We start from the raw sequence: 15973 nt of genomic DNA, 5'->3' as shown, positions 1-15973 counted from the left end.
GGAAATTATGCAAACACATGAGACATCAAAGCTAAGAGCAGGAGTTGGCCATCTGGCTCATTGAGCCTGCTCTGCATTTCAATAATCATGATTGATCCAGCTAACGTCTCAGCTCTAGTTACCTGCCTTTCCCCCATAATCCTTAATCCCCCTGCTGTACAAAAACCTCTCCTTTCCCCCATAATCCTTAATCCCCCTGCTGTACAGAAACCTCTCCTTTCCCCCATAATCCTTAATCCCCCTGCTGTACAGAAACCTCTCCTTGCCCCCATAATCCTTAATCCCCCTGCTGTACAGAAACCTCTCCTTTCCCCCATAATCCTTAATCCCCCTGCTGTACAGAAACCTCTCCTTTCCCCCATAATCCTTAATCCCCCTGCTGTACAAAAACCTCTCCTTTCCCCCATAATCCTTAATCCCCCTGCTGTACAAAAGCCTCTCCTTTCCCCCATAATCCTTAATCCCCCTGTTGTACAAAAACTTCTCCTTTCCCCCATAATCCTTAATCCCCCTGCTGTACAGAAACCTCTCCTTTCCCCCATAATCCTTAATCCCCCTGCTGTACAGAAACCTCTCCTTTCCCCCATAATCCTTAATCCCCCTGCTGTACAGAAACCTCTCCTTTCCCCCATAATCCTTAATCCCCCTGCTGTACAAAAACCTCTCCTTTCCCCCATAATCCTTAACCCCCCTGCTATACAAAAGCCTCTCCTTTCCCCATAATCTTTAATTCCCCCTGCTGTACAAAAACCTCTCCTTTCTCCCATAATCCTTAATCTCCCTGTCATACAAAAATCTTTCGAACTGTATTTTATGTATATCTAATGACATAGCCTCTATTGTTTCCCTGGGCAGAGAATTCCACAGATTCACTACTCTCCTTATCTCCATCCTAAATTAATCCCCCCTCCCCCCCATTCTGGGGTCATGTCTGCTAGATTCAGTCTCACACACCAGTAGCAACAACTTTCCAGCCTCTATCTTCAAATTCAAGTTCAAGTTTAATTGTCGTTCAGTCATACATGAATACTGGTGAATCCAGCCAAACGAAACAGCTTTCATCTGAGACCACAGTGCAAAACTCAGAACCCACAGTCACACACAGCATGAAGCACATATAATCACTATAGCAGTGAACATCGAGTCTCACCAGTGTTGATGGTTTGTCAGCAAGAACAAGCCCATGGCAGTCTGATCACCACGTACTAGTGCAGCCGCAGATGATCACAATCCAGCTTGTTTTTCACTGAGCGAACACTGGAGAATAGCAGTGATGGTAGTGGCCTGTCCCGAACCCAGCGTGGATGCCCACCACATTGCACCACCTCTGGCGACTCCTCCCCTGGGTGGCTGCATCAGGTGATCCTGCGGCTTGGGGGCCTGTTCTGCACAGTTAAGACCATGCAGCTCCCCCCCCCCATCGGTTTCTCCAATGAACCAGTGATTCAGACTTGCACTATTCTACATTACCAATTTCAAACAGGGTCTTGCAATCCCTAGCTATCAGTTTCATAATTTTATATGTTTCTGTAAGTTCTCCTCTCATTCTTCTGAATTCCAGAGAGTATTGTCCCATCTGACTCAATCTCTCCTCAGAGGCTACCCACTTCATCCCTGGAATCAACCTGGTGAATCTCTGGTGCAGAGAGTTGGGCTAATTCAAAATGGCGCAGGCATTATCATGTTTAATAATCCTTTATATATGTTGGCCGATGTTAGATGCTGTATAATCCAATATTACCTTTACTGAGTCAGGAGTCAGAGGAAGCTATGGAATATGGTGGTCAAGGGAACCTCTATCTAACTCCCTTTTCTAAACAAGAGTGGCTGCTTGTTACATCACCCTTTCCTCTGGCTTTCCTATCAGCTCTGTCCCCGCCTACACTAGAGGCAATTTACATTTGCTAATTTGCCAATTAACCAGCTTGTTTTTAGCATGTGGGAGGAAAATGGAACACTCGAGGTATCACACACAGTCGATCACAGGGATGTTGACTTACATCAACTCATATAGGTTAGATAATTAACTACACAACTTTTAATTACTCCAAACTTACACTTTATTGTCTCTGCACAAGTATTAACATAACTATCTTAACCCCAGGCCAGCAATTTAAAACATGAATTCTACTCTTCCCTCTGTACCAATACTCACTCATATCACCTCTCCGATTTATATCACTGAAATAGAGATCTTTCATTGGCCAAATGATTAAACTTTCTTCTCCCAGTCCCTGGCACGGGGGTAGGGAGGGCTTCTTTCTGATAGCCAGTCTGCAGAGCTCTTGTCACTTTGCATTCGTATCAGTTCAAATGCTGCGTTTCGATCTCGTCGGCTCTGGCCTATCTGGCTAACATGCGACACCTTCCCATTAGCTAGCATTGTATAATTGCCTTTCTCGCAAGTAACAACTTGTGAGTAATAACTCTTTGTTGTGAATCAGAGCAGATCAGCCAGTTGTGAGGTTCCAGTTACTCAGGTCAGACACAGGCTCCCCTGTTCGTAAACCTGCATGGTCTATTGTACCAGAGAACACCTCACAAACAACTTCTTACCTGGAACTGACCTCTAGTTCGGCAGATTATCAGGAGCATCATTGTATCCACTTTAAAACACGTTGATACAGCTATTCCTGAGCAAAACCACCTCACAAGACAGCTCACAAAATGGAGGTTACAGAGCAGCTTCACAAAATGGCAGCCTCCATTCCTTCAACCACATGGTAAGAACAAAGACAATTGATTTGTCTACTTCCACTGTCCTTGACTCTGAGATAGATCTGATGCACCATCAATAACTCACGCTGAGACTTAGGAAGTGAGATATCGGCTTTTATTGACTGAAGAACAACACTACATCCTGGGAAAATGAGGGAGAGCAGCAGACCACAGTCGTCTTTATACAGCGGTCTGTGGGAGGAGCCACAGGAGCAGTCAGCAGGGTCTGTGGGAGGAGCCACAGGAGCAGTCAGACAGGTATATCTAGTTCACCACAAGATCCATCCTGGCCAACAGGAAGAGCACGCAAAATTCATCCTGGTGATACCCATGATCTGGATCAAACCCTCTTTGAAGTTCTGTGGTAAATAATGCTGCATGTGCCCTTGAATGCATCATAACTCTGCCTGCAGCAGCTAGTCTCCCATCACTTGGTTACTGCTCTGTATCTTGTGGTTACTAAGTTACATCTCCAGTTGGAGCTCAGAGCTTGCTGGACATTCCAGAGACTCCCTTAACCCTCTTTGTTCTGGCTGCTAAAATGGTGAACTCCTGGTTTGTCTGCCTGACATTCAATCCACTTCAGTGTGTGCCAGTTAATAAACTGAGCAAGGTGGTTTGAAATTCCCTGAAAGCAGTGGAGTTTCCCTTTTGGTACCAGCAAAGTCAGAACAAAGGGGTGAAAGGTTTTTCCTGCACTTCTCACTCAGTGAATTTCAGAAACCTCCTCACTCAGTGAATTTCAGAAACCTCCTCACTCAGTGAATTTCAGAAACCTCCTCACTCAGTGAACTTCAGAAACCTCCTCACTCAGTGAATTTCCAAAACCTCCTCACTCAGTGAACTTCAGAAACCTCCTCACTCAGTGAACTTCAGAAACCTTCTCACTCAGTGAATTTCAGAAACCTCCTCACTCAGTGAACTTTAGAAACCTCCTCACTGAGTGAACTTTAGAAACCATTGCTAGGTTGGAAAGTTCCTTCCTCACTTTATTCCCTTGGATGCTGCCCCAGTAGCATCACGGGCTGAAGGGCCTGTTCCTTTGGGTATACTGACAGGTTCTTTGTCAGTCAAGGTATCAAAGGTTATGGAGAGAAGGTTGGAGAATGGGGCTGAGAGGGAAGATAAATCAGCCATGATAGAATGATGGAGCAGACTCGATGGCCTGAATAGCCTAATCCTGCACCTATGGTTTATAGTCTTTATTTCAGACACTGTGAGCACGATGAACCATAAAGTTCTACCATTGATTACACAATGCAACTCTTTGCGATGATCGTTGTGTTAATAATATTGCTGTTCCACTCTGCTCAGGTGCTTATGTCAACACCCAAGCCAGTGATAATGCCTCAGCATTGTATGAAGCCAGCAAGAACGAGCATACCGACATTGTGGAATTTCTCCTTTCACAAAACGCTGATGCAAACAAGGGAAACAAGGACGGCTGGCTGCCCCTTCACATCGCAGCTGCCAAAGGCAACATGGAGTAAGTTGACGAGGCACGACTGCCTGAATTGAAACTGTTGCAGAGGTTTGAATTACTGTGGACTTGGGCATGGGCTCTGGGACTTGAACTGACCTTTTGATATTTTCATTTAAAAGAAAAATAAGCCAAGAAGTGATTTGCTAAACTTGGTTTGGATCTGCTTTAGCAGAATCAGAATCAGGTTCAATCTCACTGGCAGATGTTGTGAAAATTGTTGTTTTGTGGCAGCAGTACATTACAATACAAACTATACAATAAAACTATAACTTACAATAAGAAATATATATAAACATTCTAGTTAAATAAGTAGTGCAAAAAGAGAACAAAAATAGGTGAGGTAGTGTTCAGGGGTTCATTGTCCATTCTGAAATCTGATGGCAGAAGCTGTTCCTGAATCATTGCGTGAGTGTCTTCAGGCTCCTGTACCCCCTCCCTGATGGTAGCGATGAGAAGAGGGCATGTCCTGGGTGATGGGGGCCCTTGATGATGGATGCTGCCTTTTTGAGGAATCAACTTTTAAAGGTGTCCTTGATGGTGAGGAGAATATAGATTCATGAACATATTTGTGAGCACTAATTTAAGGTTTTGCTATCATCAAGATAAATATTTATACCAACTCTTTAGAAACCTAATACATAAAAACATTTACATCATCCGCCAGTGAACTGGGTCATCTGTTCATTGTTAACACATTCCTGCATCTAGTTCATGCAATGATCTCCTGTTCACCATTATTAGAACTAATTACTCAGTCTTGGAGAAGTCCATGATAGAACATGCTCTGGATGACAGACGGAAGAATGACCACTTCATCAGTGTCAGATGAAAGCCTTATATTAAATATTTCAGGACGTCAATCAAAGTTAAATTCTTACTTGTTTACATTACAGTGTTTAGAACAGAGAACACAGGACAGTAGAGCATACGAGCAGGCCCTTCGGCCCACAATGCTGTGCCAAACCAATCAAATTTGTAATTCTGTGTAAAACACTTACCCCTCAATTCCCCGTTGAATGTTTCCCCTCTCACCTTAAAAACATGGCCTCTGGTATTTTGACATTTTAATCCTGGGAAAAAAGATACTGTCTGTCTACTCTATCTATGTCCCTCATAGCCTTATAAACCTTTGAAAGATCTCCCATCGAACTCCACCACTCCGGAGAAAACAACCCAAGTTCATCCAAGATAAAATCCTGTGGCGTTACAGGAAAGATACTGGCATTCATAGAGGAATGGCTGACAGGCAGGAGGTAGAGAGTGGGAATGAAATGTATTTTCTGGTTGGCTGCCAGTGACTTGTGGTGTTTCTCAGGGGTCAGTATTAGGACCACTACTTTTCACATTGTTTGTCAATGATTTAGATCATGGAATTGATGGTTTTGTGGCAAAGTTTGTGGATGATACTGTGGTGAACTAGATATACCTGTCTGACTGCTCCTGTGGCTCCTCCCAAGACCCTGCTGACTACCCCTGTGGCTCCTCCCACAGACCCCTGTATAAAGGCGACTGTGGCCTGCTGCTCTCCCTCATTTCCCCAGGATGTAGTGTTGTTCTTCAGTCAATAAAAGCCAATATCTCACTTCCTAAGTCTCGGCGTGAGTTATTGATGGTGCATCAGATACGAAGATAGGTGGAGGGGTAGGTAGTGCTGAGGAAGCAATGTGATTGCAGCAGGACTTAGACAAGTGGGAAGAATGGACAAAATAGTGGCAGATGGAATACAGTGTTGGGAATGTATGATAATGCATTTTGGTAAAAGGAACAATAGTGCAGACTATTATCTAAATGGGGAGAATACTCAAATATCAGAGATACAGAGGGGCTTGAGAGTCCTTGTGCAAGACACCCAGAAGGTTAATTTACTGGTAGAGTCTGTGATAAAGAAGGCAAATGCAATGTTGACATTATTTCAAGGGGAATAGAATACAAAAGCAAGGAGATAATGCTGAGGTTTTATAAGACACTAGTCAGGCCATACTTGGAGTATTGTCAACAGTTTTGGGTCCCATATCTCAGAAAAGATGTGTTGTCATTGGAGAGAGTCCAGAGGATGTTCATGAGGATGTTTGTGAGAATGAAGGAAGGGGTTAACATATGAGGAGCATTTGGAAGTTTTGGGCTAGATTACTGGATTTACTGGTTTTTAAAAGAATGTGTGGGAATATCATTGAAACCTATTTAATGTTGAAAGGACAAGATGGAATGGATGTGGAGAGGATGTTTCCTAGGGCAGGGGTATCCAGAACTAGAGTGCAAAATTGATGGGCGACCTCAAAATTGAGGGGCAATCTTCTAGAACAGAGGTAAAGAGGAATATTTTTAGCCAGAGAGTAGTGAATCAGTGGAATGCTCTCACAAATTGTAGTGAAGGTCAAGTCCATGGGTATATTTAAGGTGGAAGTTAATTGTTTCTTGATCAGTTAGGGCATCAAACAATATGGCGAGAAGGCAGGTGTATGGGGAAGAGTGGGATTTGGGATCAGCTATGATAGAATGGCAGAGCAGACTCAATGGGCTGAATGGCCTAATTCTGCTCCTCTGTCATGTGATCTTATGGTCTAACCTCTTGTAAGAGCACATTCTCACTACTCCAGACAGCATCCTAGTAAACCTCTTCTGCATCTATCATAGTTTCACTAATCATTTCATCAAATGTTTATTTGTTGAGCTTCAGTGTAAAGTTGTCAGGAAAACTGTTCAGGTAACAAGGAGTTTACCTGAACTCAGAATTCAGAACCTGAATTTTCAGAAGGCATTTGATAAGGTCCCACGTAGGAGATTGGTGGGTAAAATCAAAGCTCATGGCATCGGGGGGGAAGATATTGACATGGATAGAAAACTGGTTGGCAGATAGAAAGCAAAGGGTAGTGGTGAATGGGTGTTTCTCGGAATGGCAGGTGGTGACTAGTGGGGTGCCACAGGGCTCGGTATTGGGACCACAGCTGTTTATGATTTACATAAATGATTTAGATGAAGGTATTGAGAATAACATCAGCAAGTTTGCTGATGATACTAAGCTGGGTGGCAGTGTGACATGTGATGAGGATGTTAGGAGAATTCAGGGTGACTTGGATAGGCTGAGTGAGTGGGCAGATACTTGGCAGATGACGTTTAATGTGAATAAGTGTGAGGTTATCCACTTTGGGAGTAAGAACAGGAAGGCAGATTATTATCTGAATGGTGTAGAGTTAGGTAAGGGAGAAATACAAAGAGATCTAGGAGTACTTGTTCATTAGTCACTGAAGGTGAATGAGCAAGTGCAGCAGGCAGTGAAGAAGGCTAATGGAATGTTGGCCTTTATTACAAAGGGAATTGAGTACAAGAGCAAGGAAATTCTTCTGCATTTGTACAGAGCCCTGGTGAGATCACACCTGGAGTATTGTGTACAGTTTTGGTCTCCAGGGTTAGGGAAGGACATCCTGGCGATAGAGGAAGTGCAGCGTAGATTCACAAGGTTAATCTGGGATGTCCGGACTGTCTTACGCAGAGAGGTTAGAGAGACTGGGCTTGTACATGCTGGAATTAAGGAGATTGAGAGGGGATCTGATTGCAACATATAATATTATTAAGGGATTGGACAAGATAGAGGCAGGAAATATGTTCCAGATGCTGGGAGAGTCCAGTACCAGAGGGCATGGTTTAAGAATAAGGGGTAGGTCATTTAGGACAGAGTTAAGGAAAAACTTCTTCTCCCAGAGAGTTGTGGGGGTGTGGAATGCACTGCCTCGGAAGGCAGTGGAGGCCAATTCTCTGGATGCTTTCAAGAAGGAGCTAGATAGGTATCTTATGGATAGGGGAATCAAGGGATATGGGGACAAGGCAGGAACCAGGTATTGATAGTAGATGATCAGCCATGATCTCAGAATGGCAGTGCAGGCTCGAAGGGCCGAATGGTCTACTTCTGCACCTATTGTCTATTGTGTATTGAGTTCATTTTACACACCGAGGCCACCTCTTATGCAATTAACTTGAGACAGTGAGTCCACTAGCCATACACTGAGATTTATAGCAAGATGTTTCCATCTTGGCATCGCAGCCTACCACACCTCCAACAGTGCCCTTAGTGGCCTGATGTTGCGTCAGCCAGGGACCACCGCTTATTGACGTCTCGCTCCCTTAGCCCTGGTGGCAGAGGCGTCAGCTTCCACTGGGGTTGGTTGGACCCCCAGTTTCTGTCCTTCCTCCTCAGCCACAGCCAAAAGCTGCCCTTTTCTGCCTCTTCAGCCAACTCTCTGGTGGCCCTCCTGCCCTCCTGAGCCTCGCTCCAGTCACTCCATATCACGAAATGACCTTGTTATCAATGCGCTGATGAAGCCCCAGCATCCCACCTCCACAGGGTAGCTGATGGTCCTTCCTTACCCTCAACTGTCAGGACTGAGTTACGCAGCCTCCCCTCCTTCCTCCATGGGATGGAACTCAATGAGGAGGTCGATCTTGGCGGCTGTGGACCACAGTACTCTGTCTGTGTGGAGAGACGTGGTGTGGTCTCCTGTACCCATGGAGAGGAGCCCCAAGTAGGAGTGTGAGGTCACTTCTGAGAGTAATTGACCTTCCTGATTGCAGCCACAAGTTAATAACACGAGTAAGATCCAAGATTCGAGATTTTTTAATATAATTTCCAGTACATAATTGTTACTCCAGATTTGATACAGCACAAAACAACACAATAAATATAAATACATAAGATAGCTTATATACATAGATTGATTGTATGTCCATAAAATGATTCTTGGCACAGGAGTGTCTGTACATAAGGTGACTCTGACAGGAAATGATGAAGTAATGGTGGTTGGGGGTGTGGAGGGGTGGTTAGTGGGTGGAGGTGTTGATCAGCCTTACTGCTTGGGGGAAGTAACTGTTTTTGAGTCTGGTGGTCCTGGTGTGGATGCTACGTAGCCTCCTCCCTGATGGGAGTGGGACAGACGGTCCATGAGCCGGGTGGGTGGGATCCTTCATGATGGTACTGGCTCTTTTCCGTATATATGTCCTTGATGACACCCCCTCCACCCTGGTGATGTGTTGGGTAGTTTCGACTACCCGTTGTAGGTCCTTCCTGTCCATTGCAGTGCAGTTTCTGTACCGTGCAGTGTTGTAGCTTGCTGGGATGGTTTGCAATGTCCTGGTATTGAAATGGTTGATGTGTCACAGATTGTTATCGATGTTTTGTTCCCACCCAGCCTGATTGAAATGTTGCTCCCAGTCACGAGTAAGGTGCGGGTGAGACGCAGTGGAATAAGTCCTCTTCATCTCGCTGCTCAACACAACCACGTGGATGTTATGGAGGAGCTGATTGAAGCTGGCTACAATATAAATGCCCTCTTGTCACCTGAAAGATCACGACTTTTTGAAGATAAGCGCACTTCTGTGTTGTACTTTGCTGTTTACAACAACAACGTGGAGGCTACGGAAATTCTGCTGAAGGCCGGAGCGAATCCTAATGTGGATCTGATAAACCCACTACTCGTTGCGATCCGACACGGCTCCATCAGAATTATCCAGCTGCTAATGAGTTACGGAGCTAACATCAATGCCTATATTCCGACACACCCCACGTCCTTCCCAGCAACAATCATGTTTTGTATGAAGTACCTCAGCTTGCTGAAGCTGATTATGGACTATGGTGGTGACGCAGAATCTTGCTTTAATTGTGAATATGGCAACTGCCAACATCCAGAGCTAGTGCAAAGAAGACCTGACACAATAATAGAACAAAAACATCGAAAAGTTGTACAAGTAAGTCCCAATAATGTTTATTGCTTTTTCATTGACATGCAGACTGGAACAGCATTCCCCCGCCCCCAGCCCTCGAGGTACGGTGTCCAGCAATCCCCCAGTTTAACTCTAGCCTAATCACAGGACGATTTACAATAACCAATTAATCTACCAACTGGTACATCTTTGGACTGTGGGAGGAAACCAGAGCACTCAAAGGAAATCCACTCGGTCACGAGGAGAACATACAAACTCCTTACAGGCAGTGTTGGGAATTGAACCTGGGTCACCTATACTGTAAAGCATTGTGCTACCATGCTGCCCCATGAAATATAGTGTTGTTCATGCAATCATGAGACAGTGTTCAATACTTGTGGCTGCATAGGTTGATATGGTGGTTAAGAAGGCAGATGGCATGCTTGCCTCTATTAGTTAAGGTACTGAGTTCAGAAGTCAGGAAGTTATGTTGCAGCTTTATAAAACTCTAGTTCGGTCACATCACACAGTTCTGATCACACTATAGTAGGAAGGATATTGAGGCTTTGGAGAGGGTGCAGAAGAGGGTTCCTCCACCATTTTGTGTGAGTTGCTCTAGATTTCCAGCATCTGTAGACTTCCTCGTGTTTATGATTTTCTGCTGCACTGTGAAGTCTCCTTGAGGGATGCTGACTCTGAAGAAGTTTAAATCTCTTCAAAAGGAGCTGTGAGATCTTTTCTCACCGTTCTCCCCCTATGATCTCTGCTGCCCCCCATGTATGCTCAGCCAGACTTGACCTCTTCTCACCTGCCTATCACATCTTCCTTCCCTTTCTCCTATGATCCACTCTTAACAGATTCCTTTCCTACCCACATGGCTTCACCTATCACCTTCTAGCTATCGTCCCTCCCCTCCACCTACCTTTTTATTTCGGAGTCTTCCTCCTACCTTTCCAGTTCTGATGAAGGGTCTCGGCCTGAAACATGGACTGGTTATTCATTTCGGTGGATGCTGCCTGACTGGCTGATCCCCCCAGCATTTTGTGTGTGTTGCTGTGGTAATCCAGCATCTGCTGGATCCCTTGTTTTTATAACCAGAATGCTGCCTGGATTAGAGAGCGTGTGCTATCACGAGAGGCTGAATAAACTTGTGTTGTTTACTCTGGACTGGCAGAGGCTGAGGGGAGATCTGATAGAGGTTTTTAAAATTGAGGGGCATAGATAGAGTGGACAGACTATCTTTTTCACAGGGTTGAAATATCTAATACTAGAGGGCATGCATTTAAGGTGAGAGGGGTTAGTTTTAAAGGAGATGTGAGGGGCTTGCTTATGTTTTCACAGAGAATATAAGACCATAAGACATGGGAGCAGAATTAGGCCATTCAGCCCATCGAGTCTGCTCCTTATAACTGCTGCCATCTTCTGTAGTTCTCTATGTTTCTGAGCTACAGGGCCAGAGGTATGGCCTCTGTTGCTTCCCCCAGGTTGGTTGTCCCCCCAACAGTTCTCAAAATGGAGTACTTGTTGTTGAGGGGGATGGTCACAGGGGTGCTCTCCACTATCTGATGTTATTCCTTCCTTCTCCTGAGAGTCATCCATTTATCTGTCTCCTGTAGCCTTGGGGTTACTACCTCCCTGTTGCTCCTGCCTATCAGCTCCTCACTCTCCCTGACCAGACGAAGGTCATTGAGCTGCAGCTCCAGTTCCCTAACACCGTCTCCAAGGAGCTGCATCTCAATGCAGTGGTCAGGTGTGGCCATTGGGGAGGCTGGAAATCTCCTGAAATCCCACATCTGACACCCAGAACAGAAGACAGGTTCTGTAGACATGCTCCCTATTCTCTCAAGAGTTAAATAATTACCTCCCCTACCTTGCCTCAGCCTGTTCTCGCCAAACCCCATTTTAGCCAAAGCTTTACTACTCTGACTCAAGACTACTTTGACACCGACCTCTCCCACACCGACCGCTCCCACACTGACCGCTCCCACACCGACCGCTCCCACACCGACCTCTCCCACAATGACCGCTCCCACAATGACCACTCCCACACTGACCTCTCCCACGATGACCACTCCCACACTGACCTCTCCCACGATGACCACTCCCACAATGACCGCTCTCACAATGACCGCTCCCACAACGACCGCTCCCACACCGACCGCTCCCACACCGACCTCTCCCACAATGACCGCTCCCACACTGACCGCTCCCACAATGACCGCTCCCACAATGACCGCTCCCACAATTACCGCTCCCACACCGACCGCTCCCACAACGACCTCTCCCACAATGACCGCTCCCACACCGACCTCTCCCACAATGACTGCTCCCACAATTACCGCTCCCACACTGACCACTCCCACACTGACCGCTCCCACAATGACTGCTCCCACAATTACCGCTCCCACACTGACCGCTCCCATGATGACCACTCCCACACTGACCTCTCCCACGATGAGCACTCCCACAATGACCGCTCTCACAATGACCGCTCCCACACTGACCTCTCCCACAATGACCACTCCCACACTGACCTCTCCCACGATGACCACTCCCACAATGACCGCTCCCACGATGACCACTCCCACACTGACCTCTCCCACGATGACCACTCCCACAATGACCGCTCTCACAATGACCGCTCCCACGACGACCAATCCCGCAATGACCACTCCCACACTGACCGCTCCCACACTGACCGCTCCCACACTGACCTCTCCCACAACGACCACTCCCACAGCGACCGCTCCCACACTGACCTCTCCCACAACGACCGCTCCCACACCGACCACTCCCACAACGACCGCTCCCACAATGACCACTCCCACACCGACCTCTCCCACAACGACTGCTCCCACACTGACCTCTCCCACAATGACTGCTCCCACGACGACCACTCCCACACTGACCGCTCCCACAATGACCTCTCCCACGATGACCACTCCCACGATGACCACTCCCACGATGACCACTCCCACAATGACCGCTCTCACAATGACCGCTCCCACACTGACCACTCCCACACTGACCTCTCCCACAATGACCGCTCTCACAATGACTGCTCCCACACTGACTGCTCCCACGATGACCGCTCCCACACTGACCTCTCCCACAATGACCTCTCCCACAATGACCGCTCTCACAACGACCGCTCCCACACTGACCGCTCCCACGATGACCGCTCCCACACTGACCGCTCCCACAATGACCTCTCCCACAATGACCTCTCCCACAATGACCGCTCCCACACTGACCGCTCCCACAATGACTGCTCCCACACTGACCGCTCCCATGATGACCACTCCCACACTGACCTCTCCCACACTGACCTCTCCCACGATGACCACTCCCACACTGACCGCTGCCACGACGACCACTCCCACACTGACCTCTCCCACACTGACCTCTCCCACACTGACCTCTCCCACAACGACTGCTCCCACACTGACCTCTCCCACACTGACCGCTCTCACAACGACCGCTCCCACACTGACCGCTCCCACAACGACTGCTCCCACACCGACCTCTCCCACAACGACTGCTCCCACACTGACCTCTCCCACAATGACTGCTCCCACGACGACCACTCCCACACTGACCGCTCTCACAATGACCGCTCCCACAATGACCGCTCCCACGACGACTGCTCCTACCATGACTGCTCTGCTAGACTGTACCTCTCTTTCACAGAGACTGAGTTTTTAATGCTCTTTCCCAGACCTACACGGGAATGTTCTGTTGCGCCTGCGCAGTACCCCAGCCAAGAATGGTGGGTCCCTGGACTGCACTGCTTGGGGTGATGGTAGAGGCAGATGTAGTCGGGATTTTTAAGAGACATTTAGATGGGCACGTGAATGTGAGGAAGATAGATGGATGTGGACATTGTGTAGGCAGAACTTATTTGGCCATTTGATTACTAATTTGTTCAGCAAAGTGGTGGGCCTGGACAAAAGGAGAGAAAAACAAGCAGCTCATAGGATGGGGGAAGAGGCAGAACAAGCCTCTTGTTGGATCTGGAGTAGGCGAGAGGAGGGAAGCTGGAAGCCAGGAGCAGATGGGCAGTGATTTGGCCACCAAAGCCGGCCCACCAACTGGAGAGTGTCGTGGTTAAGGGTTAAAGGGAACCACCTGATGACATCTGCTCCTGGCTGAAGGGTACGGTTACCTCAGAAGGTATCTGGAGAAAGCACCCTCACAGGTGTATCCAACAATGACAGGACCCCTGCGAGGTAAAGTGCTGTTGCACTGGGACTCTCTCAACCTCGGAAGTCCGTGTCCAGTGGTACGAACAGTTGTCACAAACTGGGCTCCTCCTTGGTTGCAGTGGATGACCGTGATGCCTTCAGTGCCCTTCGTTCTCCATGGAATGTTGCAGAAGAGCCTTCCTGGCTGTTGGATCTCAGCCGCCCAGTCCGCTGGAGCTGACTTCAAATGCCAGGAAAGACATGCCTCTGTCTCAATGGGGTATGAGATCATTGAGACAGGTAGACGAAACTCTCAACTGGTTCCGTCCACCTGGCAAAGAGCTGTACCGCAACATGGCCACTGTCACACCTGGAGCCACACCTGAGAGCTGAGTGTCCAGTGGGGATCAAAGGTGAGACAGCGGCCCCAGAATGGACATAACAAGCCCCTTCACCAGAGGTGCCACCCCTCCCTGCACACCCCATCTGAAAGATACTAAAGTGCTTTCAAGCTCTAAGTGCCCATTTTGGTGACTGAAAGAAAGGGAGGCGAAGCAGTTTAAAATGAACTGAACCAAAATCGCTATTGCTGTAAGCAATCAGATTCTATTAGCTTTGGGCCATGCAATTATAGCGGCCCTCTGTTAGTTTGGTCGACCATGGATGTAGCATTTTAGCTGTCATCCAGAAGCCAATTACACAGGTCAGGGCAGCACAATATGGAGGCTCCCCTTCTTCATGCTGCTGATGAATCCAAACAAATGGCAGGAATCAATACACTTCAGCACCGGTGGCACTGCAGGAGCGTTGAGGAGCGTTGAGCGTTGACCTCAACTTAGGGACTTCCAGCTCCGGATTTTCCCTCAGGGTTTACTCCCAAAGCCTTCCCCATGAGTGGGTACAGCCACAAGGTTTGAGATCAGAGTTTTCCTTCTCCCAAATGAGCTGCCAACCACAGCCGACAAGCCCCATTTGCCTGAAGTGACGAGTCTTAAAGTGCTAGTAACCATTCTTTACAGCTTCTCCTGTCAGTAGAAATGGTTCCGCTGGGTTTAGTAGCTTAGCCATGCATGAAGGTTAGAAGTTGGACTGGGTTTTCAGAGATTATTTGAGATGCACATCATTGGGAGTATTTAATAGGTAGTGGGAGGTTATCCCCACTGCTACTCCCCCTCCGGCTATAATAACCTTGAGGAACATTGAAGTTATAAGGCCCTCAATAATAGTGCCTCTTAGTTGGTTGTTTGTGATGGAACTCCCCGTCTGGCTTGAGAAATTCCCCTGATAAGCATCCATGAGGTAGAGCAACCATGCTTCAGACTATTCATGTCTCAAGTGGAATTTGAACTTTAAACCGGACAGAGACTCATGAAAAGTTGCAGGTTTCATCTCAAATTCCATCCCTTCCTCTCTTCCAGCTGTAGTCACTCAGCCTTTTCTTCACTCCCTTTGGTTCAGTCATTCCATAGCTGTATCTCTGAGAAATAATCTCTTTCACGTAGAAAATTGGCATTTGTTTCTTCTCCTTAAGTCCTTTAAAGTTTGCCCCAAACTGCACATATTCCTTACATGTTGCACAGAGGAAGTGTCCCGCAGCCTCTCCTCCGAGTCTCCAGTGGCCTTCCTGAGGAAGGAGGTCCAGTTCAGCTGGTTCAGATACATGTCTATCCTTCTGCAAGTTGCCAGATGCATTTTGAATTACAGTATATTTTATTATTTATGGTAACGTTTAGCTTGGTGTGCTGTGTGTGATGTATGTTTTGTGGTCTGGAGGAACATTGTTTCGTTTGGTTGTATATATATTCAATAAGTTCAATAGATTTGAACTTGAATGAAGACCCTATAAAATTCAAAGCAAGACCAGCAATTCATTTACAAAGTACTAATCCTAAATATG

General features: G+C 47.0%; 2 protein-coding genes across 5 annotated transcripts in view; both read left to right on the top strand.

Annotated features, from left to right (window-relative positions):
* The window catches only part of asb2a.1 (ankyrin repeat and SOCS box containing 2a, tandem duplicate 1), a 113262-nt gene that overhangs the window by 54306 nt on the left and 42983 nt on the right, over positions 1-15973 (top strand). For all 4 annotated transcript variants that reach the window (XR_012098156.1, XM_073039166.1, XM_073039165.1 and 1 more), the window contains exons 7-8: positions 4033-4204; positions 9382-9937. Coding sequence is in view for 3 of the 4 variants with exons in the window: in XM_073039166.1 (XP_072895267.1) it covers positions 4033-4204; positions 9382-9937 (728 nt within the window). In the remaining variant the exon portion in view is untranslated. The remainder of the gene's footprint in view (positions 1-4032; positions 4205-9381; positions 9938-15973) is intronic.
* LOC140724710 (uncharacterized) lies at positions 12236-15784 on the top strand. Its single transcript, XM_073039168.1, has one exon. The coding sequence runs from the start codon at positions 12272-12274 to the stop codon at positions 13595-13597; it is 1326 nt and encodes a 441-aa protein (XP_072895269.1). The 5' UTR covers positions 12236-12271; the 3' UTR covers positions 13598-15784.

Source organism: Hemitrygon akajei, chromosome 3 (genome assembly GCF_048418815.1).
Source record: "Hemitrygon akajei chromosome 3, sHemAka1.3, whole genome shotgun sequence".
In the NCBI taxonomy this organism is placed as follows: Eukaryota; Metazoa; Chordata; class Chondrichthyes; order Myliobatiformes; family Dasyatidae; genus Hemitrygon; species Hemitrygon akajei.
Note: the sequence above shows the minus strand (reverse complement) of the source record. Positions and strands in the feature narration are given on the sequence as shown.

What these genes read in the sequence shown, in the direction of transcription:
- LOC140724710 (XM_073039168.1), top strand. Translation starts at nt 12,272, where the DNA reads ATGACTGCTCCCACAATTACCGCTCCCACACTGACCGCTCCCATGATG.